This window comes from Phodopus roborovskii, unplaced genomic scaffold, assembly GCF_943737965.1.
Source record: "Phodopus roborovskii unplaced genomic scaffold, PHOROB, whole genome shotgun sequence".
In the NCBI taxonomy this organism is placed as follows: Eukaryota; Metazoa; Chordata; class Mammalia; order Rodentia; family Cricetidae; genus Phodopus; species Phodopus roborovskii.
Window position 1 is genome coordinate 8,781,882 of NW_026126413.1, and position 27,087 is coordinate 8,808,968.

At 42.1% G+C, this 27,087-nt stretch overlaps 1 protein-coding gene across 1 annotated transcript in view; it reads right to left on the bottom strand.

Moving 5' to 3' along the window:
* Iqgap2 (IQ motif containing GTPase activating protein 2) overlaps positions 1-27,087 on the bottom strand; it is a 258,214-nt gene that overhangs the window by 110,078 nt on the left and 121,049 nt on the right. Inside the window, exons 3-5 of the mRNA XM_051183006.1 lie at positions 21,668-21,824; positions 7,283-7,360; positions 3,548-3,624 (exon numbers count right to left, since the gene is read on the bottom strand). Of these exons, the coding sequence (XP_051038963.1) occupies positions 3,548-3,624; positions 7,283-7,360; positions 21,668-21,824 (312 nt within the window). The remainder of the gene's footprint in view (positions 1-3,547; positions 3,625-7,282; positions 7,361-21,667; positions 21,825-27,087) is intronic.

The window sequence follows — 27,087 nt, forward strand, 5'->3', positions numbered from 1 at the left end:
TTACTTATGCTAGGGCAGGTCACATTAGTGTGTAAGTAATGAAAGCAAGAGCAAAACTGTTCTGGATCTTTCCCAAGAGGTTTTAGTGGGGCATGCATAATCTTGGACATTCCATCTGCTGTGAAGGTATATGAAGGAAACTGTATTGTTTTAACAGCCACATTAGGGTTCAAATCATTTCAACATGTTCAATTTTATAGCAGTTTAAACATTTAACAGTTGCTGGATGTCACTTGTCTTTATAAACAGAGCGTCAGACAACTCACACAGTGTTTCTCTATGTATGTAAGATGGCCTCCAGACATTTTTTAAAAAAAAGGTGTAGTAACTCAGCTGGGCTTCCTGAACAGGTTTCTTTTTGTTGCACAGGCTTTAGAACATTCCAAAAGAAGCCACAAAGGAAAAACATGCCCCATAAAGATCCCATGTCCAAAGTCACCAAAACAGTAACAGTGTTTTTTGCATGATTTTGTGATAGTGACTGGTTCAGCTTTTCCTGAAATATTCTTTCTATGTTTCCCAGTTTTATTCCCCCTCACAAAGAGAATATTCTACTTTTTTTTTTAATTAGGAAAAAAGAATAAATATTTCCTTGGAAAAAGAGGAGGCCACCCACCAAGAAGTCAAGCCTCTCTCAATTAGATCAAGTTTGAAAATGCCAAACTAAGCTGGGTCATGAGTGACAGGCAGTAAGGCTGGGATAGGTACTAGACAAAAAAGTAAGGGGCCTGGAGAGGGAAGAGAGCAAGGTCAGGTACTCAGGAGGGTTGGCTGTTAGTCCCACATCAGACTCCATGCAAGTTTGGTCAGGGTCAAAGCTAAATTTGTAGATGAACCAGCCCACAGGCTGGGGCAGGAGGAGTCTGGAGTGACATTCCCTTCTAGCTCCCGAGCTATCATCAAAACCTCTGACCTGCCCAATTCTCTACCAGGTAACGACAACTCTTCACTCCAGCCATGCTATGGCAGATGCAGCCAGGGAAACATACCACTCCTAACTGCAAAGGGAGCAAACTGCAATCATCCAGGGGTTCCTTAAAGCTGCTCCCCAGCTTCCTTCCGAATGTGAATGTGTCTTACCCAGCAACACAGAATACCCTCCTCCTGGGAGAGAGCTGTGTGGAAAAGCCCTGACACCCTTGGGATTTCTTAGTTCCTTCTCGAGAGGCTGGCACATAACACATGAGGACAGAGAAAAGCCAAAGAGGGTCATCATCCATGGAAGAATGTGGTCAGATGTGTGACATGCATGACACAGCATGGAGACATCCAGGGAGAGTAATTGATAAAGACCCAGAACCATGACACCAGCATCAGTACACACATGGCGACAATAAAGGAGATATGGCCCGATGTTTGTAAGCTGATCAAGCCATTATTTATACTATGGTAAATGTACATTTGTGAGCCCCTATCCCCTTCTACATAGCTCCTTAGGAGCAAAGATTTCACCCTAATGGAACTTAACACACTAGCTCTTTGTGAGCTGCAGAATACACGGCACATGTGTGTGTCCACTTCAAAAAATCAATTTAAATACACACATGTTGCCCCTGGGAGCATGGTATGGATCTGGAGAGCACTGTTGTGATATTTGGATTTAGCAATGACTGGATTAGCAGGACACAAAACCAGTACTAACTCACAGCAATAAGGGATTGCCCCTAGCTTTGACAAGAATTCTCTGAGGAACACGGAGTAACACATTTGAAAGTATACCTCAAAAGAAACACACATGGAGTTTAAACAACAACAACAACAACAACAACAACAACAACAAAAAACCTATTGGGCCAGGGAGGGATAGTACTTGCCTTTAATTGCAGCACTCAGGAGGCAGAGGCAGGTAGATCTCTGTGAATTCAAGTCAGTCTGGTCTGCAGAGTGAGTTCTAGGCTAGGCAAGGTCACATCATGAAACCCTGTCCCATAAAACAAAACAGCCCCCTGCCACCCTCCCAAAACCTTATTGGTATACTGAACCTTAGGCTACTTCCCTCCTTTCCTTCCTTTCTTTTTTCTTGTAATAACCTAGGATGTCTAAAAATGAATAAATAAAATAAGGTGTCCTTTCTGCTAAATGTGGTGGAGCAGGGAATCTCCTGTTGTGTGCATGCACACAAGAAAAAAGAAAGGAAGGAAAGGAGGGAGGGAAGGAGGGAGGGAAGACGGAAGGAAGGGAGGGAAAAGCAAGCAAGCCTGGCCTGATGGTTTGTCTATAGCTCCTGTACTTAGGGAGGTTGAGGCAGGAGGATGGAGTGTTTGAGGCCAGCCTAAGATGCACAGTATGACCCTGTCTCCAAATAAACAAACTAAATTAAAAAAAAAATAAAGACAAAGAAAAAGAGGGTGCAAGATGGCCTCGCAGGCACTGAGCCCCAGAATTGGAGTTTGGTCTTTGGCACCTGTGTGGTAGAAGGAGACCCGCAATTCCTCCAGATCGTTCTGTGCTTCCAATGTGTGCAATGTCACATGTGTATCCAAAAGTGTGTGTGCACACATTGAAACAAACAAACAAACAAAAAGAAAACAGGAAAAACAAGGAGCCTGCCATTTGGCCTATATCTTACCACCTGTCACAGTCCAAAGCCAGCTCAAAAAAGAAAAAGAAAGCTGGCTTCGGGGTGGGGTGGGTGGGGGCTGAATCCTATGACATAATCAAAGTCTTCTCTAGGAGACTAGCTTTTGTAATGAATTATTATAAATACTTTTTTCCTTTGCAAAAGAAAAAAGAAAAAAAAAGCCAGGAAGAAGTTAATATAAACCCCAAGACAGAGGGTTCTGCCAGGAAAATGACTTCCAGTGATATAAACACAAGGCAGATGTTTAAAGGAATTTAAAACTTCATTACACATGACATCTCGCAAGCTTCACCTGAGTGCACAAGACAATAGCCACAGCTGGAGTTTCACAGTGGCTCTCGCTGCCATCGGAAATTCCCAGTTTTCAGTTTCCCCAGACCCATTTAAAAATAAATAAATCAATCAATCTGTGAATTAGCAGAGTTTCAAGATTTCAAAAATGATCAAAAACATTGTTTTAAAACGTTAAGCATATCTTGATCGAATTTAAACGCAACTTCTGTGTTTCCTCTTTAGTCTTTAGAGTGTAAATTCTATTGAGCAGAAAGTTGAAAAAAATCATGTTTGTGTTACATTTCTTATTGATGGTATGACCTGGATAATCAATGATTTAATGAGTCATTAGAGCAATCACGACGATTATGACTATGGGATCTGTTCACTGACATGTTTTAGTGACATCTGCATACATCCGCAGGACATTACTGTTGGGTCTTCAAGGTTTCAGTTTTAACTCTCTCCTGACTTAGGTCTTTTATTCATTCTTTTGTTTTATATTTTTAATAATATTAAAAAAAAAACTTCAGTAGTGTTTTTAAGTTCAATGATAGCTTTATGTAACAATTATTTTAAATTCTGTACCAACAAATTCAAAACTGAGCCTAATTTTTAAAGTTCTCGAGATTAAAGTCACTTTGCCTCTTTTAAATGGAAACTGAAGCTTTACTCTGTTTGCATTTTTCCCACCTTAGTGCATGAATGCAATATATCATCCGTGGTATGTTTTTCCGATCGTAGACATCTGTTGTTTCTGGATAAAATATCTGGAAAACAAAAGTGACAATGTGCTTACTTATGCTTTACTTCTTGAGGTATCCCCAGACAACCAGACCCTGATTAGCCTTGCTAGTTTCTAACTATTTAAATGCAGAGCAATCTCTTGCTGGCTGCTTTACATAGCTCTACACAGTAATCCTAGTGTATAAGCCCTTGCCTGGTGGGCAACATGCCCCCTAGCGGCCAACCTCATGGTGGTTTCTGGAAATCTTTCTCCAAGACTGGGTGGCTTCACTGGTTCCCTCACTCCTGTGACCTTTAAAGGGATGATGAGCCCGTGAAGGAGACCTTATGGCCACTTCATTACAGTGCTAAAAACTCGGGACACACATATATAATATTTCATGCACATATATTCAGATTTTTTCTGCTTAACAGTACATAAAGTCTGAAGAAAAACACCTGTACCCCATCTTTCAGACTGTTACTATTAGCATCCTGGTATGTGCTTCTTCTTACACACACACATACATACATATGAACACATACACAAACACACACATATATATTCACATACATACACACATATTTGATTCAAAAAATACTTTTATGCATGTGTGAAAACCAGCATGTACACAGCATAAGCCTGTTGAAAGGACTTGCTAGAAGCCGAATATTTCCATCCCTTTGATGATTCTATACACACATAATACCTGACATACTAATACTTCCCTCATAGTCCTGAGCCACAGCCTAACCATTTCCGTGGCTAAGCATTTATTTGCCTCTCAGTTCTTTCCCTGTGGCTGCAGTGAGCACCCCACACCTTCACTTTCAGAGCACCCGATTCTCCTGTGCGACCATCTAGACATGGAATTACCTTGATGTTTGAGCATCAAGGTTTTTATACCCACATCCATACCGGTTTCTCCTAAGTTGAAGCTAAAGTCTGCTAAGACTTGAAATGTCTAATATTAAGATAAGAACATTCTCATCACTTGCTTTCAGTAAATATTTTATACAGCTTGACATTAAAGCTGAAATTAGGTCATGTACCATATGGTAGTACTTTGATACTCAAGTGCAATTTTTGCACTGGACATCAGGAAAAAAATGGAGACAAGAGTGCTTCTCAAGCTAACAATGTACTGTAGAGTTGTGGTGTGCTTAAAGAAACGTGCAGCCTGGGAAGTCTCAAGGCCCTTTCCAATGCAGCTGTCCTGTAACAAACACATTTGCTGTCAAGGTGTCATCCAGGCCAGGGCGTTGGTACAGAAAACTGAGTTTGGGGTTGAAGCTCTAACGACTGTGGCTCCTGTCTCACACCTCACTGTATTGTCGGCCAACAGTCCCCTTCCCTCACACAAGAACCTTCTCCGTTTATAGCTCCTCTGGGAATTTCATATGGAAACACCTTCCTGCACCAAGGAGGGGGAATCAGCGTATAGTTCACCAGACCACTGCACGCAACTCCATATCTCTAGCACTTCACGTGAAGCTAAGCATGGGCCGAGCATTTAATATTGATAAATGAAGGGATTCATGGCAGTTCCCTACAGTCTGCTCGGGGCACTGTTAGTCTCCTGCCCTTTAACATCATCTGTCAAGACTTCATGTGAAAGTCAATGTTAAAATGACTTGGAAAGGTGCAAGCACATTTTTCATACATCATGAAATTGTCCTAATCAGATGCCATTTTTCACCAAGAAAATTCTATCTGAAGTTCTCTCTTATTAATTTTTCCCCCACCCAAAGCCTTCACTTAGCGCTTGATAAGTCAAAATTAATTGATTTTGTGTGGCAACTAGTGTTCAGAAGGGAGCCATATTTAATGTTTTGGGGGACTAGTTGATTGAAGATGGCAGAATGAATTAAATGTTGATAATTTTAAAAACATGAGTAAAAAGATGATGAGACTATGCCACCGTGTGGTGCCGGGAACTGAACTGAAGTGTCCGCTAACAGCAGCCAGTAATCCTGGCTGCTAAACCATCTCTCTAGTCCCTGCTGTGGGAGTGTTTTTGAAGCTAGGGCTTCACATGGTAGGCAAGTACTTTACCACTGCACTACATTCCCAGCCTACATAGTTAACATTTTTTAACAGCAAACCTGGCTTAGTAGTAAAATAATAACATGGGCATTCGTAAGGCAGCTTATGCCTTTCCCCCCGTCTTCACGGTGACATCCTGCAAATCATTTCTTTAAAGTAGCTATGTGTACCAAGCAATGGGAAGGACTGAGGCCTTGACACAGGTGGAATCGGGAAAGGTCTCGAGGGCAGAAAACTCAAGTGCAAAAAGCCAACCCCTAGAGGCTGCTCACCGTATGGGTCCACATCCCAATATCAAACTGACAAAAAATGGTAATGATGGGAACATTTAGTGATTGCCAGGGAGCTGGGGGAGGGATGTAAGATAAAAGCCCATTTCCCTGTGGTGAATGTGTCTGGAGAGCAGTCGGGGGCATGCAGATCCATTCATGGGAAGCAACTGCACGAACAATACATTCCCGCTTGCTAGTACAAACAAATGCACAGAAGAAAGACTGGTTAAGGCTAGTGTTCTAGTTTATAGTCACACCCCAGTGGCAGCTGGGGGTGGCTCATGTTGATCACCCCATTATTCAGAAGCTGGGGCAGGAGGATTCCACAAGTTTGAGGCCAGCCTGGGCTATAAAGTGAATTCCAAGGCAGCCTTAGTTACTCAGAGACCCCGTCATAAAAAAGAAAAAGAAAATACCCCACATAAAACACTCCAATTTCTATCTAACATTGTACTACAGTTATAAAAATGTCAGTACTGAGGGAAGCTGAATGACAGCTACACAGAGACATACTATTTTTGAAAGCTCCCATGACTCTATAATCCTTTTGAAATAAAAGTAGTCCTATGATTTTCATCAAATGTAATTTCCTCATTTCCCCCCATGAATCTATTTCTTCTCTTTGAATTTACCAAGTGCTGAATGCTTACTGATTGGATTTTATTTGGTCGATCTATTTTAGGAGTAACAGCTACAAGCCTCTAGCCTTCCAAATTTAAAGTGATACCATGATTTATAATAATAATAATTAAAAAAATAAATATATGGGCCAGGGAGATGGCTCAGCAGGTTAAAAAACAAACAAACAAACAACAGTAGCTATGCATGCCAGATGACCGAAGTTTGACCCCTGGAGACCACGTAAGAAGCCAGATGAAGTGGGATATGTCTGTAATTCTAGCATGCTGATGGCGAGATGGGAAGTGGGGACAGAATTGCTTGGAAATTCACCAGCCAGCTAGCCTGAAATACGCAATGAAGACAAGAGATGCCTTGCTTCAACAGGATGGGAAGCGAGGAAGGACGCCTCCAATTGGTCCTCTGGCCTCCAGACACCCTGGCATGTGTGTACCCATGTGCACACCGACACATAAAAACAGATAGAACATTTAAATCACAGTGATTTACAGCACTATAAGAGAGAAGCTGACTACTTAAAGATCAGCTAAAGCTAGTTCTCACTTGGTTTAATTTAGACACACTTTCACCTGTCTGCCCTGTAGCTATGCATTTATTCATTGTGATTTTTTTTGCCACATGTATCTTTGCGCAGGCCTTCCCAGGCAGAGACAAGTCTCAGGCGGCCAATCAGTTTTCAAAGCAAGGTGTTTGTGCGTGACTTTTTTGTCTTCCCCATTTAGCATCTGCTGTGCAAAAGCTTACCTTGGGTAGTCCGATGGCCTCCATAGCTCTTAACCATTGCACAGTATTATCTGTGTGACGAAAATGAAGGCCAGATTTCTAATATGACAGGAGAAAAAAAAAAAAAAAAGAAAGAAATATGAGATCACACAATAAAAAGAGTCATCTGCAATATAAATATATTTTCATTACCAGAATGCTATTCAACCTTGCTTCTCCAGGAACAGTCTTTGATGCTCACATAAAACAAATCCAGACAAAATAGATAGACTAGACAGTACATCAACAACACCCTAGTTATCTGTGATGGGTTATGCTAGTCTACAGCTCACATTTCAGGGTAATTTTGAACTTGAATTTTGAACACCACATAATGTCTATCTACAGCTTACATTTCAGGGTAATTTTGAACTTGAATTTTGAACACCACATAATGTCTATCTACCTCAGGATGTTTTGTGAAACGTGTATGCACAAGTTCACGCTCACATGGTGTCAAGGTCTTAGTAATTATGGCTGAGAAGTCTAGCAATTTGAGGTATAACTTTAAGTTATAATTATTATTATCTTTGTCTTTTTCTTTTCTTTGAGACTAGGTCTTACTGTGTTACTCTGGTGGGCCTGAAACTTGAAATGCAGCCTAGACTCACCTTGAACTTGCACACTTCTCTAGCTTCAGCCTCCTTCCTGAGTGCTAGAATTACAGGCATGCACTACCATGTTTCAGCTCTGCACAGGATTTTTTTTTTTTTTTTAGAAAGCTAAATACTTCCTCCTGCCCAGCATTGATATCTATCGCTATAGGAAACCTGGAGGATATAAAGATGAAAGCACAACCCATTCTATATCAGAGCTGACTTTAGTGTACATTTCTCATGTCTTAATATTAATCCTGGCCCTGTACAAGAAGTAAATATTCAGCAGAAATGCCGTCTGATCTTTTCCTGCACAGTTAAAACAGTCTTTGTGTGTGTGTCTCATTTCTTCTTTACAGTGTACAAGTCCCAAACACACTGCCCCTCCATGAAGTTATATCAAGTCATGATACACCAAGCTGTCTTGTAGTTTTCATTTAATGCATAATAGAATGTTATCTACTTCACATTAATTTGAAATGAGTTTGCGAAAAAAATAACAACAGCAAGTTTCATCATATAACTAATACCCAGAGACAGATAATCACTTTCAACAAGGCTGGTTGCTTAGTAAGAGTCACAGTTTGTGTTTGCACAATGTGTTAAGTATTTTATGTACATTGTTTCTAATTTTCCAAATACTTTTCAGCATGATCCTTAGTTCTACTTTTTAGTATAAGGAAAACGGGTTAAAAAGATAAAATGATTTTCTCAAGTTCAGTAGCTCCTGGGAGCCATGATGGGGTCTCAGATTCCTCCTGAGTGCTGACACTCCCTTGTGCCGGGCCAGTGGTGGGGGACACAGACTTTAACGGTTGCCTGGTTATTCTTCAGCAGGAAGAAATCAAGTGTTATAGAATAGCTGGGAGTAGAAAGGAATGGGGGAGAGGGGGAGAAAGAAGATAAATTAGATAGAAAAGAGGGAAAACACAGAGTCCAGAGGTGGCGGTCAGGCTGCAGTGTCTCTTTATAACACAGTAGGAATGTTTGCAGAATTCCAGCAGCCCTCAGATAAGAGCAGTCTGTGGCCACAGACGAACAAGACAGACACAATCTTTGACTAAGTCTGAATGGAGACAGAGATGAGGGCCACCAGCACACAACTTAACGAAATGGTTTCCCATCTAGCACAGTAAGTACCTGGGTGGAACACGACTGGTATGTGATGTATTCTGGTTTGTAAATGACAATCTGGTTCCCATTCAGTCTTCTGTCTTCTTTATAAAAATGACAGTGCTCTAAGTTGATGACACTGCCTGACAACACCCAAGGAAAACCAATCCCTATGCTCCTAAGTCTGTATTAAAAGCGCCCAGCAGAAGCGCTGATTTGTGTGCTGAGACCATCCGACTGACCTCATCCCTGTGGCACTGGGAATATCCAGTTCTTTCCTTGTTCCAGTGAGTTAATTAAAGACTTTTGTTAGCCGAAGTTATGTTCTGGAGTCAACATGTATCGAGAAACACAATTTTTCTTCAGTGGACTTGTTAGGGAAGGAATCTCAGAAAAATTGCAAATCCCATTGTGCCTTCCTTCCTTAGCCTTAAAATGCTGTCCTGAGCTAGGAGATCATAATGAGAACAAAGAGAAAGTCTGTAGTTGCAAAGTCTAGCTGAAAATGCAGAGGGCTTCAACAGTTAAACCAGGATACACCATGCTAGATTGGAAACTTTCCCTCATCTGTAAGATCAGAAAAGAGTCTCTGCTTCATATAGACAGGCTGACTGAAAAGGTGGGTGGGTCCTCAGAAATCCAACAGATTTCAGATTCTTCATCTCAAACATCTGAGGTCCAGGTTTACTTGAGGTCCTGTGCGAGGATTGTAGCAACAACTGTCTCAGTCTATGGACTTGTTTCAATTAACATGAAAATGGGTTTTCTGAATGAACTCAAAATATTCTCATCTACTGTAGCTTTTTTTTGGAGTCTTTAAAAAAAATCAGTCCTATATATAAATATGAGATGAAATGACCTTGGCTATGGCCATATTTATGCAAGGGATTCTTCGATCTACCTAATGGGCTTATATTTCATGTGGAACAATATAGTCTTCTAATTTGATATTACAGGTATGTGTTCATTCTCTATTACTAAACTGTTTCACTGCAAGCAAATGGAGTTCATCCTGTTTCAATTACATAGACGAGAAATTATGCAAATCTTCCCTAGGTCTGACTTCCTGCATATTAGAACCATGTCTACAAGATAGCCTGGAACAATTACCTCACAATGTTTATTTAGTGGGAAAACTGAGGGTACTAATGCGAGACACTCTGATGTCATTCATGCTTAATGTAACAGACACGGAGTTAGGGCTTTGTGATTGATGGTCAGCTTTGTCAATTAACCATGGTCTTTAATCACCTAAGAAAGTTTCAATGAGAGATTATCAGTGAGAGATTTATCAATGAGAGATTATCTATCTCAATTATATTAGTTCGACTATGGGCATGTCTGTAGAGGTAAGTCTTGATTAAGTTAGATGATGTGGAAAGACCCAGTCCACTGTGGGAGGCACCATTTCCTGGGCTTGTATCCTGGGCTTGTATCCTAGAGAGTGAAGAAGGTGAGCTGAATAGCTGGCATTGAATGTATTCATTTCTTTCTGTTCTTGACTATGAAGTCCCTGATACCTTGACTTCCCTGCTATGGTGGACATAACCTGAAACTGTGAACTAAAACCCTTTCTCCCCTAAGTTGCTTTTTGTTGGGGTAGATTATCACCTCAACAGAAGTTGTTGAAGTAGAACAGGCTCTTCATGGCACCCCAATTCCAAGTCCAGACACTGTTCATTCTGCTGCTCACAGTGGCTGAGAACAAGTGTGGCCCTCAATGAACACATGCCAGCTAGTCAGCTGTGCCCCTGTGGCTAAACGTTCCTGAGACTTTTACCAAGTTCCCTGTCAATATGTTCTTCCCATTCAACCATGCAGGGATGATGTGCTAGTTAACATCGACTGTCACCTAGACAAGGTCTAGAGTCACCAAGGAGACAAAGCTCTGGGCATCTGTGAGTTTCTAGAGTGGGGTTAATTGAGATGGAAAGGCCTAGCCTAACTATTAGATGGGCTGAGAAGCATGGACTGAAGAAAAAGGAGAAAGCAAGCTGAGCTCCACAGAGTTCTCCCTTTTCTCCCTCCTTCCTGCAGAGGAGTGTTACCTGCCATCTCATGTTTCTCTGGCCATGACTTCCTCACCATGATGGACTGCACCCTCAATGGTGAGCCCAGTAAATCCTCCCTCAGTTCCTTTTTAAAAAGGTATTTTGTGTTAGAGACAAGAAAAATAATGAAGACAATCAGCTTTCTTCTCTTTCTTTCTAATCTCGGGGAAAACCTCCCAACAAAGCTCAGCTCCTACCCATTGCCATCTGTTGATACCGATTACCAAGTCTTCTGTACAGGCTGGTCACGAGTTGAACTGCATAATGATAGTCTCCCCAGCCACAAGCACCATAGCATCAGAAGTGCTCTGCTATCACCACCTAGAACAGTGCTGGGCACAGGGCAGGTGCTGGGGAGTGGTGTATTGAAATGAGCTCTGCTCCATACAGATTGAATGTCCTTATTGGATATCTTTGTGGTCTGATGTTTCAGATTTCAAAGTGGTACAAATGTTGGGATATTTGTATAGATATTATCAGTTGAGCATCTCTAGTCCAAAAATCCAAATCGAAAATGCTCTGACATCCAAGACCCTTTGAGAATGGCTGGCTCTCGCAGTTTCAGACTTGAGACCATTTCAGAGTTAAGGTTTTCAAACATGGATATCAAGCTTCATGTGCTGTGTTCACAGTATTACTTCTCTATCTTTTCCTGCATTATCATTTTGTTTATGCATTGTTATTCCCCTGCTTTATCATTTGCTGTCAAATCTTCATACAACACAAGACTCTCCTATAGGTGAATCTCATTTCAGCAGTGAGGGGCAAGAGTTCACTTTGTGCTCACACACCTCAGATAGCCCTGCAGTAGGCCCCCACAGGCAGAAGCTCAGACTCTAAGCATCTTGAGCAAGTTCCAAGGTGCAGTGGCTTGAATAGTAGATTGCCCCCCCCCCCCCCGGCTCAGGTGTGTTTGAATACTTGGTCTGCTGTTGGTGGGAGTGTTTGGGAAGTTAAGATGGTATGGCCTTGCTGAAGGAAGTATGTGACTAGGAGTGGGCTTTAAGAGAAAAATGCCTTCTATTTCTATTTTGTTTTCTCTGTTTCATGCTTAGAACTCAAGATGTATGCTTTTAGTTTCCTATTCCTGCTGCCATGCCTAATGCTTGTTACTATACCTCTACTTGACCATCATGGACTCTTATTCTTCTGGAATCATAAGCCAAAATAAGATATCTTCTTCTTTTTCTTTTTTGTGACCAGCCACCCCCCACAATTTAAAAAAAATTGAAACAAGCTTGTTTTTCATGTCAATCCTAGTTCCCTCTTCCTACCCTCCTCCCCAGGGAGGATGACGCCTTCCATGGGGGAATCTTCAAAGTCTGTCATATCATTTGGAGCAGGGCCTAGGCCCTTCCCCATGTGTCTAGGCTGACAGAGTATCCTTCTATGTGGAATGGGCTCCCAAAGTCCATTCATCATTAGGTATAAATACTGATCCACTAGCAAAGGCTCCATAATTGCCCAGGCCTCCTAACTGACACCCACGTTCAGGGAGTCTGGGTTGGTCCTATGCTGACTTCCCAGCTTTCAGTCTGGGGTCCATGAGCTCCCCCTTTGTAGGACCCTACATTGGACCCTCAAGGAGCCTTGAAAAGCCTGAAGCTGTTGGCTGGAACTCCTTGCCCCAAGGCTGTTGTTGTTACTTTTCCCGTTTTGATGACACACACCTGTGACAACACACCCCTCATAGGGAGGAGCTAAACCTAAAATTCCTGGAATTTTCCACTGTGCTGTAAGTCAGTATTTAAGCCCGTTCTTTCCCCTCAATAAACGGCATTCAGCATTTGGCGTTCCGACATTGCCATTGAACGAATGACCCACTGTCTTGTCTTTATTTCAATCTCTAGGTCTTCATCCGATTCGTGGAACAGATGGTAACGCGGGTGCTACAAGTGGAGGTCCCACCGAGATTGGGAAAGAAAGGATCACCTAAGGGATTGCCCTCGAAGGCCGGCTGACAAAAGTAAGTAAATGAGGGTGTATTGAAGGATGGGTGCCAATAACTGTAAGGAAATGTTCAGTGGGTAATTAGTGGCCCTATTAAAAAGACAGGGAACCAGGATTAAAACAAGACAGCTAAAGAATTAATTACCATAAAGTAAAAGAAAAAATGGCAGAGACGAATAGGACTTTTGAGGAAAGTACAAGATTTAGAATCTGTGAAATCTATCAGGGAACAAGAGGGATTCCCAACTAGATGATGATAGTCCTACCTTAACTGATGAGGAGGATACTTCGGAATCAGAAACTGAAGCTGATGAGCACATATGCCGACCGGACGGCACAACCCCTTTTGTGATTCCGATTCCTTTAGTAGGGCCTCTACACCTCGAGGGTTAGAGGAAGAGGTCAAAGATTTAATAACCAAGGTAGAAGCATTAGAAAAGGAAAGACAGGTGTTTCCAGTGATTGAGACAGTGGATCCTCAGGATAACAGGGTTAGGGAGCACATCCCATTAAATTTTAAGGATATAAAACAGCTTAAAGAGGCTGTCACTGCTTAAGGGCATCATGCTCCTTTTACTCAGACAATTTTTGAGTCGTTCGTAGCGTTAAATTTCACCCCTAGTGATTGGATGCAGCTCTGTAGAGCCATGCTGAGTGGGGGTGACTATTTGCTCTGGAGAGGCAAATTTCAAGAATTTTCCAAGGAAACCACGCAAAGTAATGTTGCTTCTGGATTTCCTGCTAGGAATTTAGATATGCTCACAGGCACTGGGCAATATGCTACAACTGCAGCTCAAATTCTTTTTGACCCAGTGGTCTATGTGCAAATCGCTGCTGCTGCTACTAGAGCTTGGAAAGCCCTGCCTAATAAGGCTGCAGGAGAACAACTATCTAAGGTATTTCAGGGACTGTCTGAGCCCTATTCAGAATTTGCAGGCTGCCTCCTACAACTGGCAGGCCGCATTTTCGGTGTTGAAATACCATGTCCATAGTTAAACAATTGGCATTTGAAAATGCAAACAAGTCCCCATAAGGCCAAGTCTTAATGACTATATACACATATGTTGGTACATAGATGGTCATCACATTATGGGCCAAGTATAGTTTCAGTTATTTAAAGAGGTGGGAACAATGGAGGAGCCAAACAAAAGACTTAATTTTGGTGTGGACAACCAGGACATTTCAAAAGGAACTGCTGAGGCTCCAAAATATAGTACTCAGTTTCTTAAATGGTCAGATGATGAAGGACATACAGGTCTTTTTCAGCCTTTTGTGTTAAGTCATATCCCTGTTAATCTTTGGGGGAGAGATGTGCTTCAGGCCATGGGAGCGGTCCTAACTACTGAGCCTGTTAAAAATATGCTGGCTGACCAAGGTTATGTACAAGGTCGAGGAAGTAGTAAGGAGGAGTCAACATGAAGAGACTGGGGAGAGCACAACGCCAACCCCTCTCCGGTAAGATGAGGCTACGTGGAAATACTTAGATTAATAGAAATGGGTTTATACTTAAGACAGAGCTAGCCGATAAGAAACAAGTAACTGACAAACAGAATTATATCTAATACAGCATCTCTGCGCGTTATTTGGGGCTGGCACAGTAGCAGGTCCAGGCGGGCAGGCGGGCGGAAAAACCTTACAACACCCCTTGTTTAGGTCAGCTGTTTCTGTGGAGCTCTTCAGCCTGGTCATGACCTCTTTGCTCACCACTTCTCTCTCTCTGCAACTGGATTTGAGGAGTTCAGCTTAGTGCTTAGCTGTGGATGTCTGCTTCTGCTTCCATCAGTTACTAGATGAGGGCTCTGGGATGGCATATAACGTAGTCATCAGTCTCATTTTGGGGAAGGGGATTTAAGGTAGCTTCTCCACTAATGTTTAGATTTTTAGTTGAGGCCATTCTTGTAGGTCTTGGAACATTTCCCTAGTGCCAGATTTCTCTTTAAACCTATAAAGGCTCCCTCTATTGTGATATCTCTTTTCTTGCTCTCCTCTATTCTGTCCCCAACTCAATCTTCCTGCTCCCTCATGTCCTCCTCTTCCTCCTAAATCTCTGTCCCCTCCTCCCATGCTCCCAATTTGCTCAGGAGATCTTGTCCCTTTCCCCTTCTCCAGGGAACCATGTATGTCTCTCTTAGGGTTCTCCTTGTTTCCTAGCTTCTCTGGTGGTATGGATTATAGGCTGGTAATCCTTTGCTCTATGTCTAAAATTCATATATGAGTCAGTACATACCATGTTTGTCTTTTTTGAGACTGGGTTACCTCACTCAGAATGGTTTCTTCCAGTTCCATCCATTTGCCTGCGAATTTCAAGATTCCATTTTTTATTTTTTGCTGAGTAGTACTCCATTGTGTAAATGTACTATATTTTCTTTATCCATTCTTCAGTTGAGGGACATCTAGGTTGCTTCCAGGTTCTGGCTATTACAAATAGTGCTGCTATGAACATAGTTGAACAGATGTCTTTGTTATGTGAATGTGCATCTTTTGGGTATATGCCTAAGAGTGAAATTTCTGGATCTTGAGGTAGACTGATTTCCATTTTCCTGTGGAGATGCCATACTGATTTCCAAAGTGGCCTTACCAATTTGCACTCCCACCAGCAGTGGAGGAGTGTTCCCCTTTCTCCACACCCTCTCCAGCATAAACTGTCATTGTTATTTTTGATTTTAACTATTCTGACAGGAGTAAGATGGTATCTCAGAGTTGTTTTGATTTGCATTTCCCTGATTGCTAAGGATGTTGAGCACTTTCTTAAGTGCTTTCAGCCATTTTAGATTCCTCTATTGAGAATTCTCTATTTAGTTCTGTACCCCCTTTTAATTGGATTATTTGGTGTCTTGGTAACTAGCTCTTGAGTTCTTTGTATATTTTGGAACACAGCCCTCTGTCAGATGTGGGGTTGGTGAATATCTTTTCCCATTTTGTGGGCTGCTGTTTTGTCTTGTTGACTGTGTCCTTTGCCTTACAGATGCCTCTCAGTTTCAGGAGGTCCCATTTATCTTAGTGTCTGTGCTACTGCTGTTTAGTTCAGGAAGTGGTCTCCTGCATAAATTCCTGTAAAGGTACCTCCTACTTTCTCTTCTAAAAGATTCAGTGTGGCTTGGTTTCTGTTGAGGTCTTTGATCCATTTGAACTTAAGTTTTGTACATGGTGATTGATATGGATCTATCTGCAGTCAGCATCCAGTTATGCCAGCACCGTTTGTTGAAGATGCTTTCTTTTTTCCATTGTATAATTTTAGCTTCTTTGTCAAAAATCAGGTGTTCATAGGTGTGTGGGTTAATATCAGGGTTTTTAATTAGATTCCATTGGTCTTCCTGTCTGTTTTTATGCCAATACCAAGCTGTTTTCAGGACTATAGCTCTATAGTAGAGCTTGAAGTCAGGGATGGTGATGCTTCTGGAAGTTCCTTTATTGTACAGGGTTATTTTGGCTATCCTGGGTCTTTTGTTCTTCCATATAAAGTCGAGTATTGTTCTTTCAAGGTCTGTGAAGAATTGTGCTAGTATTTTGATGGGGATTGTATTGAATCCATAAATTGCTTTTGCAAGATTGCCATTTTTACTATGTTGATTCTACCTATCCAAGTGCATGGGAGATCTTTCCATTTTCTGGTACCTTCTTTAATTTCTTTCCTTAGAGACTCAAAGTTCTTATTATAGAGGGTTTTCACTTGTTTGGTTAGCGTTACCACAAGATATTTTATGCTGTTGTGGCTATTGTAAAGGGTGATGTTTCTCTGATTTCTTTTTCAGCCCATTTATCATCTATATATAGTAGGCCTACAGATTTTTTTTTTTTAAATTAATCTTGTATCCTGGCACTTTGCTGAAGGTGTTTATCAGCTGTAGGAGTTCCCTAGTAGAGTTTTTTTTTTTTTTTTTTTTGTCACATATGTAAACTATCATATCATCTGCAAACAGTGAAAATTTGACTTCTTCCTTTCCAATTTTTATCCCCTTGATCTCCTTTTGTTTTCTTATTGCTCTAGCTAGAACTTCAAATATAATATTGAAGCGATATGGAAAGAGTTGAAAGCTTTATCTTGTTCCTGATTTTAGATCGCCTTAAGCTTCTCTCCATATAGTTTGATGTTGGCTGTTGGTTTGTTGTATATCGCTCTCCCTGGACGGGCTGGCGGTCCTGAGTGCTATAAGAAAGCAGGCTGAGCAAGACATGAAGAGCAAGCCAGGAAGCTGCACCCCCCCCCCCCATGACCTCTGCTGCAGTTCCTACCTCCAGGTTTCTCGAGCTCCTGTCCTGACTGCCTTTGATGGTGGATTGAGATTTGTAAACTGGAACAACACTCTCCTTGCTTTTGAACATGATGTTTTTATCACAGTAATAGAAGCCAATGTCACTCCTGTGATATTTTGCAAAGAATCTAGTAGTGTTCTGTTTGTGCCCTAAGAACTTGTCTAGGGCTAAGATAAAAAGCAATAGACTCATTTCTTTGACAGAGGCAATTCAAAGGCAAACTAATATTGACTCTGTTGCATGGTTATTATGAATCAGATCTACAATGAGAAATAACAAGTAGAGCAGAAAGAAATAGGAAATGTACAGTCTGAAGTGAATAGAGCACCAGGAAACTTAAACCAAGGCTCGTGCTGAAAGAGACCAGAGGATCACCAGTAAGGAGAGAGGCATGCCCTGTACTAAAATAAAGGGAGGGGTGCTCTTAAGACAAGGTCACACCTTGATACACTTTCAGCTTGTGAAACAGCCTAAGGCAATTTTCTGTTCCTAGAAAGCAACCAAATAAAAGCTCTATGCTAATATGGTTCAATGGGGGCGGGGTCCATCCCAAGTGGGGCTGGCAGCCACACTTGGCAGTGTCATTCACATGATGCTGTAGCAGAGGCACAAAGGACACAAGGATGGAGGAGTTGTGGCTTCTTTCTCTAAGTTCTAGAGAGCTACTGGGGTCAGCCAGCATGTAGAAAAGGAGTACCCACCAAAAGAAGGTCCCAAGAGTTCAGGAAGCTGTGAAAACAGAGCTCAGGGTTATGGGGGAGACCCCAAGATGTTGGAGATGGCAAAGTCGTGGGACCTCTGCCAAGGAAATCTGCACAAAGGGCGTGGAATCACCCAAGAAGAAAGATGGCAGTTGTGCCGAGCAAGGCTTGAGAAGCGGTTCCACCTAAGGTCTTTGAAATTAAACGCGACGTGGGACAGAGAACTACAACATTTGGAGTTTGCCTCGCTGGGTTTTGGTCCTTAGTATTTCTTCATTATGCCTCTACTCCTCCGTTTTGAAATGACAATGTACATTCTGCACCACTGTATGTTGGAAGGATGTCATTTGCCTTTTGATTTTATGGGGGTAGGTTACAAAGAAAAAATTGCCTTGAGTCTCAGAAGAGACTTTGGACCAGTGCCGAGTCTGAGAGAGACTTTGGAGACTTCTGAAGTTAAAATAAATGCATTTTACACTATGATATACATGGCTATGAGACTATGCAGGGCAGGGAGTAGAATGCAATGGTTTGAATGAGAAATGGCCCCAGAGGCTCAGGCATTTGAAAACGTGGCCCCTGTTGGTGGTGCTGTTTGGGAAGTTTAGGGGGTTGGAGAAAGTATGTCACTTGGGGTGGGCTTTGAGAGTGCAGAGTCTATTTCTAGTCTGTTCTTTGTGGTTCATACTTGACATACAAGATGTGTGCTCTCAGCTTTCTGTCTAATACTTGTTGCCATGCCCCTACTCAGCCATCATGGACTCGTATCCCTCTGGACCCTAAAGCCAAAACAAACTGTTTCTTCTACTAAGTTGCCACAGTCATGATGTTCTATCACAGGAACAGAGTAGTAACTAATGCACAAGGGAATCACACAGACGTGATGAAGGCTTTTGACTTACTTGAAGCTGTCGTGTAGTCCTTTACCTATTTCCCAAGCCCCTCCCATGGGCCACCTTCTGCATTATTCACTGCGGACTGAGCACAAAACAATACTTAAAAAAGTTCTATTTAATTTGTACGTGTGTGTGTGTGTGTGTGTGTGTGTGTGTTTGCACATGTACATGCCATTACATGCGTGTGGAGGTCAGAGGACAATTTGTGGGAACCAGTTTTTTCTTTCTACCACATGAGTTCCAGGGATAATCACTTGGGTCAAGTTGGTAGTTGGCGGCCAATACCTTTTCCCCACTGAACCATCTTGCTGGATGCTAAGAGGATCTCTACCACACAGTGTGGAATGTCCAAGGGAGACTGTAGCAAGTGCTATAGCACATATAACATGGCCGCATACCCTTGTACAGAAGATAGAGTTGCCTACGGATAGAGTACACACCCAGAGGCTCATACACAGTATCCCGGTCAGTTTTCTAACCCTAAATCATGAGGCATCAGGGTTCTATGCTTGCAGCTAGACAAAGAAGACAGAAGCTGCGGTGCCTAACACTGTGTCCTTCAGGAATCAAGGACATGACCTACCCTGGGAATGCTGTGCCTAACAGGAAGGCTTATTTTACAGCCACAGTGGGAGGAAGCCTGTGCTTTCTGAACACATGGTTTTCCAGGTGGCACACTGAAGGGTCACACCCATGTTAAGGGGCATCCCTTATGTTTAAACACCCCATTGTCATCTTACAATCTAGGGGTCCTTGAAGAGAATATACAGGTCTCTTGCCCTAAAGGACTCAAGAACAGGAAGTTGCATCATTTACTCATGAAGGTTCATCTCTTTTTGTTATGGTATCGAAACCAAAAAAAAAAAAAAAAAAAAAAAAAAATGTGAAATTTTATGATAGCATAGGAAACCACTAAGAATTTCTATCATGAAAAAGCTGTTCTCCAGAGAATCCACTGAGGGCATGTACCTCATATACACCTGTGCACATGCAAACACACATACATGTCTGCATACCATCCGCAGAGACTCGATAAAACAAAAAGAAAAAGAAAAGAAAAGGAAGGTCAAGTTTCCAGGAATCTTTGAACATTTGACTTTCAGAGAACAAGCTGAGGCATCTCCTGTAACAGACCACCACACCTTCTAAACTGGCTCTTGCAGATCCATCTGTAACATAGAAAGGAACCTTTCAGCTTGGTGTCTGGAGTTGCCCCTTTCACCTTTTAGTGGAAAAGTTCACACATGAAGGAGGAGGGACAGTGAATCAAACTCCCATTGTCTATGAGCCAGCTTCCACAGTTACACACCCATCGCCAGCCAGTTTTACATCATCGACCCTCCTTTCCCCACTGAGCTTAAAAGAAAACAGCACTTGACCTGTAAATCTTTCAATCTCTCTGAAAGAATAAGATTACTTTTTAATATAAGATTGATATTTACTCTGATGTTGTCTCCCCAACCCTACTCCTTCCAAGTTTAAATAAGAGCATTTTCATCTATTGGGGTTACCCACCCCCCAATGGTAGCAGCAATATTTATTTTCTGATTCTTCTCAAATTAGTCATGAAAGAAATCTTTAAACCACTTACATGCAAAAGGGCTATCCCTTTTGTTGTTGTTTTAAACACCAAATAGAAAAATGTTCCTATCTGACCTTTCATTATCATTTTAGCTACACTGTCCCAAGTCTTCAGAACCACAAGATCAAAGAATATTTGGTTCATGAAACTTTTTAACAACCACATTTTATTAACATATGTTAATTATATACATTAAGGCAGTGGTTCTCAAATTGTGGGTTGGGACTCCTTTGGAGGGTCAAATGACCTTTGCACAGAGTCAAATAGCAGATATTCTGCATATCTGGTATATTACAATTCATAACAGGAGCAAAATTACATTTATGAAGTAGTAAAGAAATAATTTTATAGTTGGGGGCCATCACAACATGAGGAGCTGTATTAAAGAGCCACAGCATTAGGAAGGTTGAGAACCACTGGACTGGTATTATTATGACATTTTTATACAGGTGTATAATGTATTTTGATTATATTCACCCTATTACCTTCTTTTGCCCCACCCCTAAGTGATCTCTTCCCTCTTGTCAACCACTCCCCCTTCTATTCTGATGTCTTACTTTTGATCTGTGAACCTATGAATCTAGAGTTCCTCATAGGAGCACGGACAAAGAGCTAGTTAAGGTACATGAGTAACTTACCAGTGGTTACACTACTGAAGAAAACATCTCCTCGCCTCCCAGAAACCACTAACTGCCTATTAATCCTCAGGGAGGAGTTTCTTTTGAATATTTTACTCCTTCAGGAAGACCAGTAAACTGTGATGGTGGTAAAAAGGAAGCAGGGTGCACTCTTACTATTATTATTATTATTATTGTTTTATTTTCCAGATAGGGTTTCTCTGTATTGCTTTGGAGCCAGTCCTGGAACTAGCTCTGTAGAATTCACAGAGATCTGCCTGCCTCTGCCTCCCAAGTGCTGGGATTAAAGGCACTTGCCACCACTACTCTTTAATAGTCATCAACACTAATAAAGTTGAAAATGACCTCCATGAAGGAATAACAGCGGAAGCTTTGGGAACACCCAAACAGAGACCTCTCAGCCTTAGCCTGGAAACAGAACACTTTCTTTCTTGTGTTTCAGCCTCAGGAATGACTGTCAACAGGCTCCAAAGACCACCCCAAATCCTTACAGAAAGAGTAGGAATGAAAGAGGGAGAGGAAAAGGCTCACCAAACTTGCATTTAGCTCAAAGCCAAAAGCATTGAGCTCCTGGGTGGCTGGTTACCTTATAACGTGTCTGTTCCACGTCATAGATCTTCTTCTCTGATACCATTTTCGGGGCAAAGAACTTGGCTAACTTCGCAAGGTAGACTCCATTCCGGAGACCTTCTTCCAGTTCAGTGGTTGGTGGCAATTCTTCAACCAAGCAGACTTCCATCCACCTGGAAAGATTGGAAAGATTATATTCACATTCTGTAAAAGAGACACACCGTGGTTCACTGTGTAGAAAAACTGGGAGGAAACAGGCCTCAAATATCTTTCTGGAAGGGTGGGATTTCTAGGCAAAACAAGGATTCAGGACACGAGGTGAACACGAGGGCTTAGTTTAGAGGAACAGAGCTCACTAGTGTGCCGGAGCTTGTCAACCTCACCTTTGTCTGAACCTTTGCCAATTCCCGTCAGTGCCAGAGAAGGGGGGGGGGGGAGGGCAAGCCATTTTGCAAGGGTGGAATTAGTCCTGTTGGCATTAGAGAAAAATAACTTCAGGCTTACGAACTGGGTAATTCACGTAGGAGCTGGGCCTTAGGTAGGGGACAGTCCAAAGTACCACACTTATTGTAGCTGACCCAGTACAGAGTGGCCACCAGGAAAGCCAGGACCCTGGGAAATTCAGCAAATGGCCCAGGTTGTTCAAATAATAGACAGGAATACATTACACACCCACATTTTGAAGGAAGACATAGTACCCACTGGGCTCTAATTTTTTTTTTTTTTTTTTTTTTTTTAAAGATCAGATTAAACCTTAGGGCACTGTGCCAGTACTTCAGAAAGCAGAGAGCCAAGGTCATTGCTGGCCTAGGGATACACAGTGAGCGAGAGGCCAGGCTAGTTCATGTTTCTCATTGTGTGCTGAAAATCCTAAGTATGAAGTGAATGCTCCTTCTGTCCCTTCCTGAGTCATTCCTGCCAAGACTCGCTGTTCTCAGCAGAAGAGCCTGTCTCCCTCACCTTCATTGAGCCGCACACAAATCCAGTTGTTAGTGTGAGCCCTGGGCCTCTGCAGGTTCCCAGAGACTCTGGACACAGCAGCTTCAGATCCCCTTAACATGTGGAGACAGGGATTACTGTGTTGTGATCCTAACATCTGGCGTGACCTAAACTTCAAATTCTGGAAATATCTGCTCTGCCTGTAGCTCTGAACATCAGCTTTGAAAAGCTCAACAAACTCCTAATAAGTAAAGAGTAATTGCTGGCTGATTATTAGGCACATAGAAAATAGAATATATGAGAAAATACAAATAAAAACCCTTGTTTGAACAACAAAATTGACAATTCATCACCCAGCTTAGGCGGACCCCTGCAGCATTTAAAAAAAATATATATGTAATGTATACACACACATATATATGTATACATAAATACGTAAGATATATATATATATAAGCATACACGTATATAAGTATACACACACAATAATTGAGAATAATATACATTATCAAGGAAAAACAAGAGAACCATATAAGAAAGGCTCTTGTGTTTATTGCTACAGGGTGGGACACCATAATAAAGTATACGGTTGGATAAAGGGCAGCATGGAGTTATCCCTGGAGTAACTAGGTAACCCTAAAGATGGGGTAAAGACCTGATTTGGTCTATGTAAGCAGGCAGGGAGAAAGTGTGCAGCTGGTTCTGGACAAACCCTAGACATAAAAGGAGCCTGGCTGACTCATGGGGAAAGCTCAGGGAAGCCCCTGGGCCCTTGAGGCTCACCAGGGACATGAGACATGATGACAGCTGTTGCCATAGGAAGCAGGGAGCTCCTGGCCGTTTCCCAGAAGAGGCGTGACATGTTGACAGCGGTAATTATAACCAATTAATTTGTATAACAGACGCCCTGGAGACACTGCTGAGGGACTGGGTGAGATGGAAGGAGATGGGGAGGGAAGAAAGGCGGGAAACTGTTTAAGGAAAGCATGGCATGGCTGGGAAAAGCTTCAGAATGGGGACAAAAGAAGTCCAATGTTATCAGCCAGGGAGAGGGGCACAATAGGCTATGCTGTCTCCAACATCTGGCGGTCTCCTCTGCTGAATGGGAAAGGCTTCTCTGTGCTCATATCTACTAGCCTGCGAAGCTAGAAGAGTAGGGAAGAGGGAAAAGCAGATGACAATGATGGACTTTGCTTTCTACATGTCATACTCAAGGTGAACGGGAGATGTTTGTTATGTGTGAACCTTGTTTATAAGCCTGAACCAAGGTAATGGACTTAGAAAGAAAAAAGGGATGAAAAAGAAAGGAAGACAGTGCTGTTTAAACAAGTCATCAGGGTATTAAGAGCTACTGTACAAGACCAAGCATGCTAGTCAAGTTAGCTTTCCATCATTATAACAAAAAACCTGGTGTAAGTAGCTTATGAAGAGAAAAGGCCCGATTCTGTGCTGAATGCCTGTAATCCCAGTTCTTTTGGAGGCTGAGATGGAAAGACAGGGAGTTCAAGGCCAGCCTGGGCCGCATAGCAAGATCTTGCCTCCAAAACAGAAGGGGTGAAGTATACAATAAAAAGAAAGGAAAGGTTTAATCTGGCTAAATTTTAGAGATTTCAGTCAAGGTCTGGGTAGATGGGAGCTGGGGGTGGATTTTTTATAGGGCACCAGATAGCAATGTCAGAGAGTATATGATGAAACAAATTGCTCAATTCATGGGTAGGAAATACAACAGAGAGATCAAGGGACTACTGTCCCACCAGTCACCACCCCCCACAACAAGGCTTTTCCTAATATAGGTGTATTGAGCTTCCCAATGCGCCTACTCTAGGGACTGAGCCTTTCACCAAGCATCACATTACTCTGCACAACCCATGTAAAGGTGTTTGAGTCCTGGATTTTATGCTTCATAGGGAAAACCACCTAGTCTTCATGTCCAGCCTGGCTGATGAGTTTTGGCACTTTTTTCCTTGGATCCCGACAAGGTTTTGAGAAAACTTAGCTCTTTTGAAGTTCTCTAGATTCCATGAACCTCTATGGGGCATTTTGTATGAAACTACAGCATCAAGTGTCTAACTCAGGTAAACTAATTAGAGTATCAAGTTATCCCACAACACAATACAATCTATTTTCAACCAATTATGTTTTCAAATAATTACCCTGAAAAATACTGTTTTTCATATAGCAGTATATAAGTCCTTTGTAGCAATTGGTAATTGGGGTGCAAAAGGGGTCAGCACATTGACAACTGGTAGGTGGAATACAGGGAGAGATGTTGACAGTTAGGAGCAAGGGGCAATCTTCTAAAAGAAAACCAACACTAAGTATAATATTTTAGATCTGAGCTTGCTTAAAAAGGGAGATAATTGCACTTGTTTTGGCTGTTGTTATATGTAGGCAGTTGCCTTAAAATACTTATGATATAAAAAAAAAAAACTTAGGTTAGATACAGCCTTTCAAAAATCTAGACATGACAGGCTGGAGATGTTGCTCAAGAGAGAATATCTGCTTGACATGCATGAAGCCCTGGGCTTGGTCTGCAGCACTGTACAAATGGTAGAGTGGTTAGTGACTGTAACCTCAGCATTTGGGAGGCAAAGGCAGGAAGATCAGAAGTTCAAAGTCATTCTTGGCTGCATAGATAAGTCAGTGTAAGCGTGGGATATGTCAGAATCTGCTCTACAACAATGAGGGAAGGAGGGAGGGAGGGAGGGAGGGAGGGAGGGTGCATGCTAATGTTCACAGCATTACAGGCAGAGGGTGAGTTTATCTTTTTCTTTACAGTCCTTTGATTCCTTGCAACCTGTTCATACCACCAACATATGTGTATTTAATGGTAATTTCTTTCTGACTCACCAAGCATCACATTACTCTGCACAACCCATGAAATGGTGTTTGAGTCCTGGATTTTATGCTTCATAGGGAAAACCACCTAGTCTTCATGTCCAGCCTGGGAAGAGGAGCTGGAGTCACCTGGCTGATGAGTTTTGGCACTTTTTTCCTTGGATCCCGACAAGGTTCTGAGAAAACTTAGCTCTTTTGAAGTTCTCTAGATTCCAGGACACATAGCTGGAACACGAAGCAACTCAATAAAGTGGCTTCTGCTAGTGCATCTCCTACCTTGAACTTCCCCAAAGTCATCATCAGAAGAAGAATGTACCCTACAGTCCAAGTCCACAGCTCGTTAACATGTGTTAACAAGCTGTTATCAGCTGCTTCCATAGCAGAAGTCAGGAGAGTCATGGTTTGGAAACAGTGAGCTGTGCTCCCAGCATAAGGTCAGAATGCTGTATCACTGGTGGAATGAACGGGCTCCTGGAAGTTCATCCACTTACTTGCTCAGTCTCCATTTGTCACACTTGGTAACAGGCATGGTAAATGCCCCTGGCTACCTCTTGAGGGAGCAAATGGGACAACATAGAGGCTGGCTATTGTGAGGATGAACGACTATCTGAACGAAGTGCCCAATAGGAACTGCTACAAACCTACACAGCATCTCAAAGCTCTTCTGGGAGGATGCAGCTCGGAACACGATCAGTCCACAGGAGACCCTTCTGGGACAAGCAGGCTTTGTTGAGAGAATCAGTCATCGGACTGGGTACCTCATAGTGACTTAAAAGTATGAAAATACTTGAGGATGAAGTAGGAACCGGGGTATGCACATTTCTGAAGAATGCATGCCATTCTGGGGTGAATAGCCTTGAGATCTACTTCTTTAAAGATTGTAGATGAGAACTCATGCACAGACACCATACTGTTCAATGCAAAGGCCAGGGGACAGATATTAGTAGCCCAGGGTCTATATCCCAGCTCACTGTAAAAGGGTAGGGCTGGGATGAGACATACAGGGTGAAGGAAATGATGGGGACCCACTCTAGGCCTGGCTCATACAAACCTTTCATGGAGTTTTTAAAATACACGATGTTTTAATTAATTCCTTGAGAATTTTATACATGTATATGATGTATTTTGATGACTTTTACTTCCTCCCTAACTTTTCCTGGATCCAACCCTTGCTTACCTATTCTTTCCCAACTTCCTTTGCTGAGTAATTCCATTGTTAGACCTGCCACACCTGATCTCTTTGGTCTTCAGTTTGTGGACAACGGTTCTCATCTTTCCATGTTTTCACCGTTATGAGTTAATACTGCTACAAAACATGTTTCCATCAGCCTGATAGGGCTAAGCATCACCATAGAAACAAATCCCTGCGCATGTTCTTGAGGAATTATCTAGATCAGGTTAACTGATGTAGGAAAACCCACCCTCAGTGTAGGTGCTACCATGCCATGGGCTGCAGTCTCAGAGTGAATGAAACTCTGCTTCCTGATCATGACACAATGTGTCCAGTCACCTCTGACTCCTGCTCCATACCTTCCCTGCCATGATACACTGTATCTCCTGGAACTTGAAGCCCCAATAAATCTTACAGCATTTTTCTCACAGCAATAAGACAAGTGACTAATGCATATAGTGGCTCTCTGCTTATCTTTTGGGACCTCA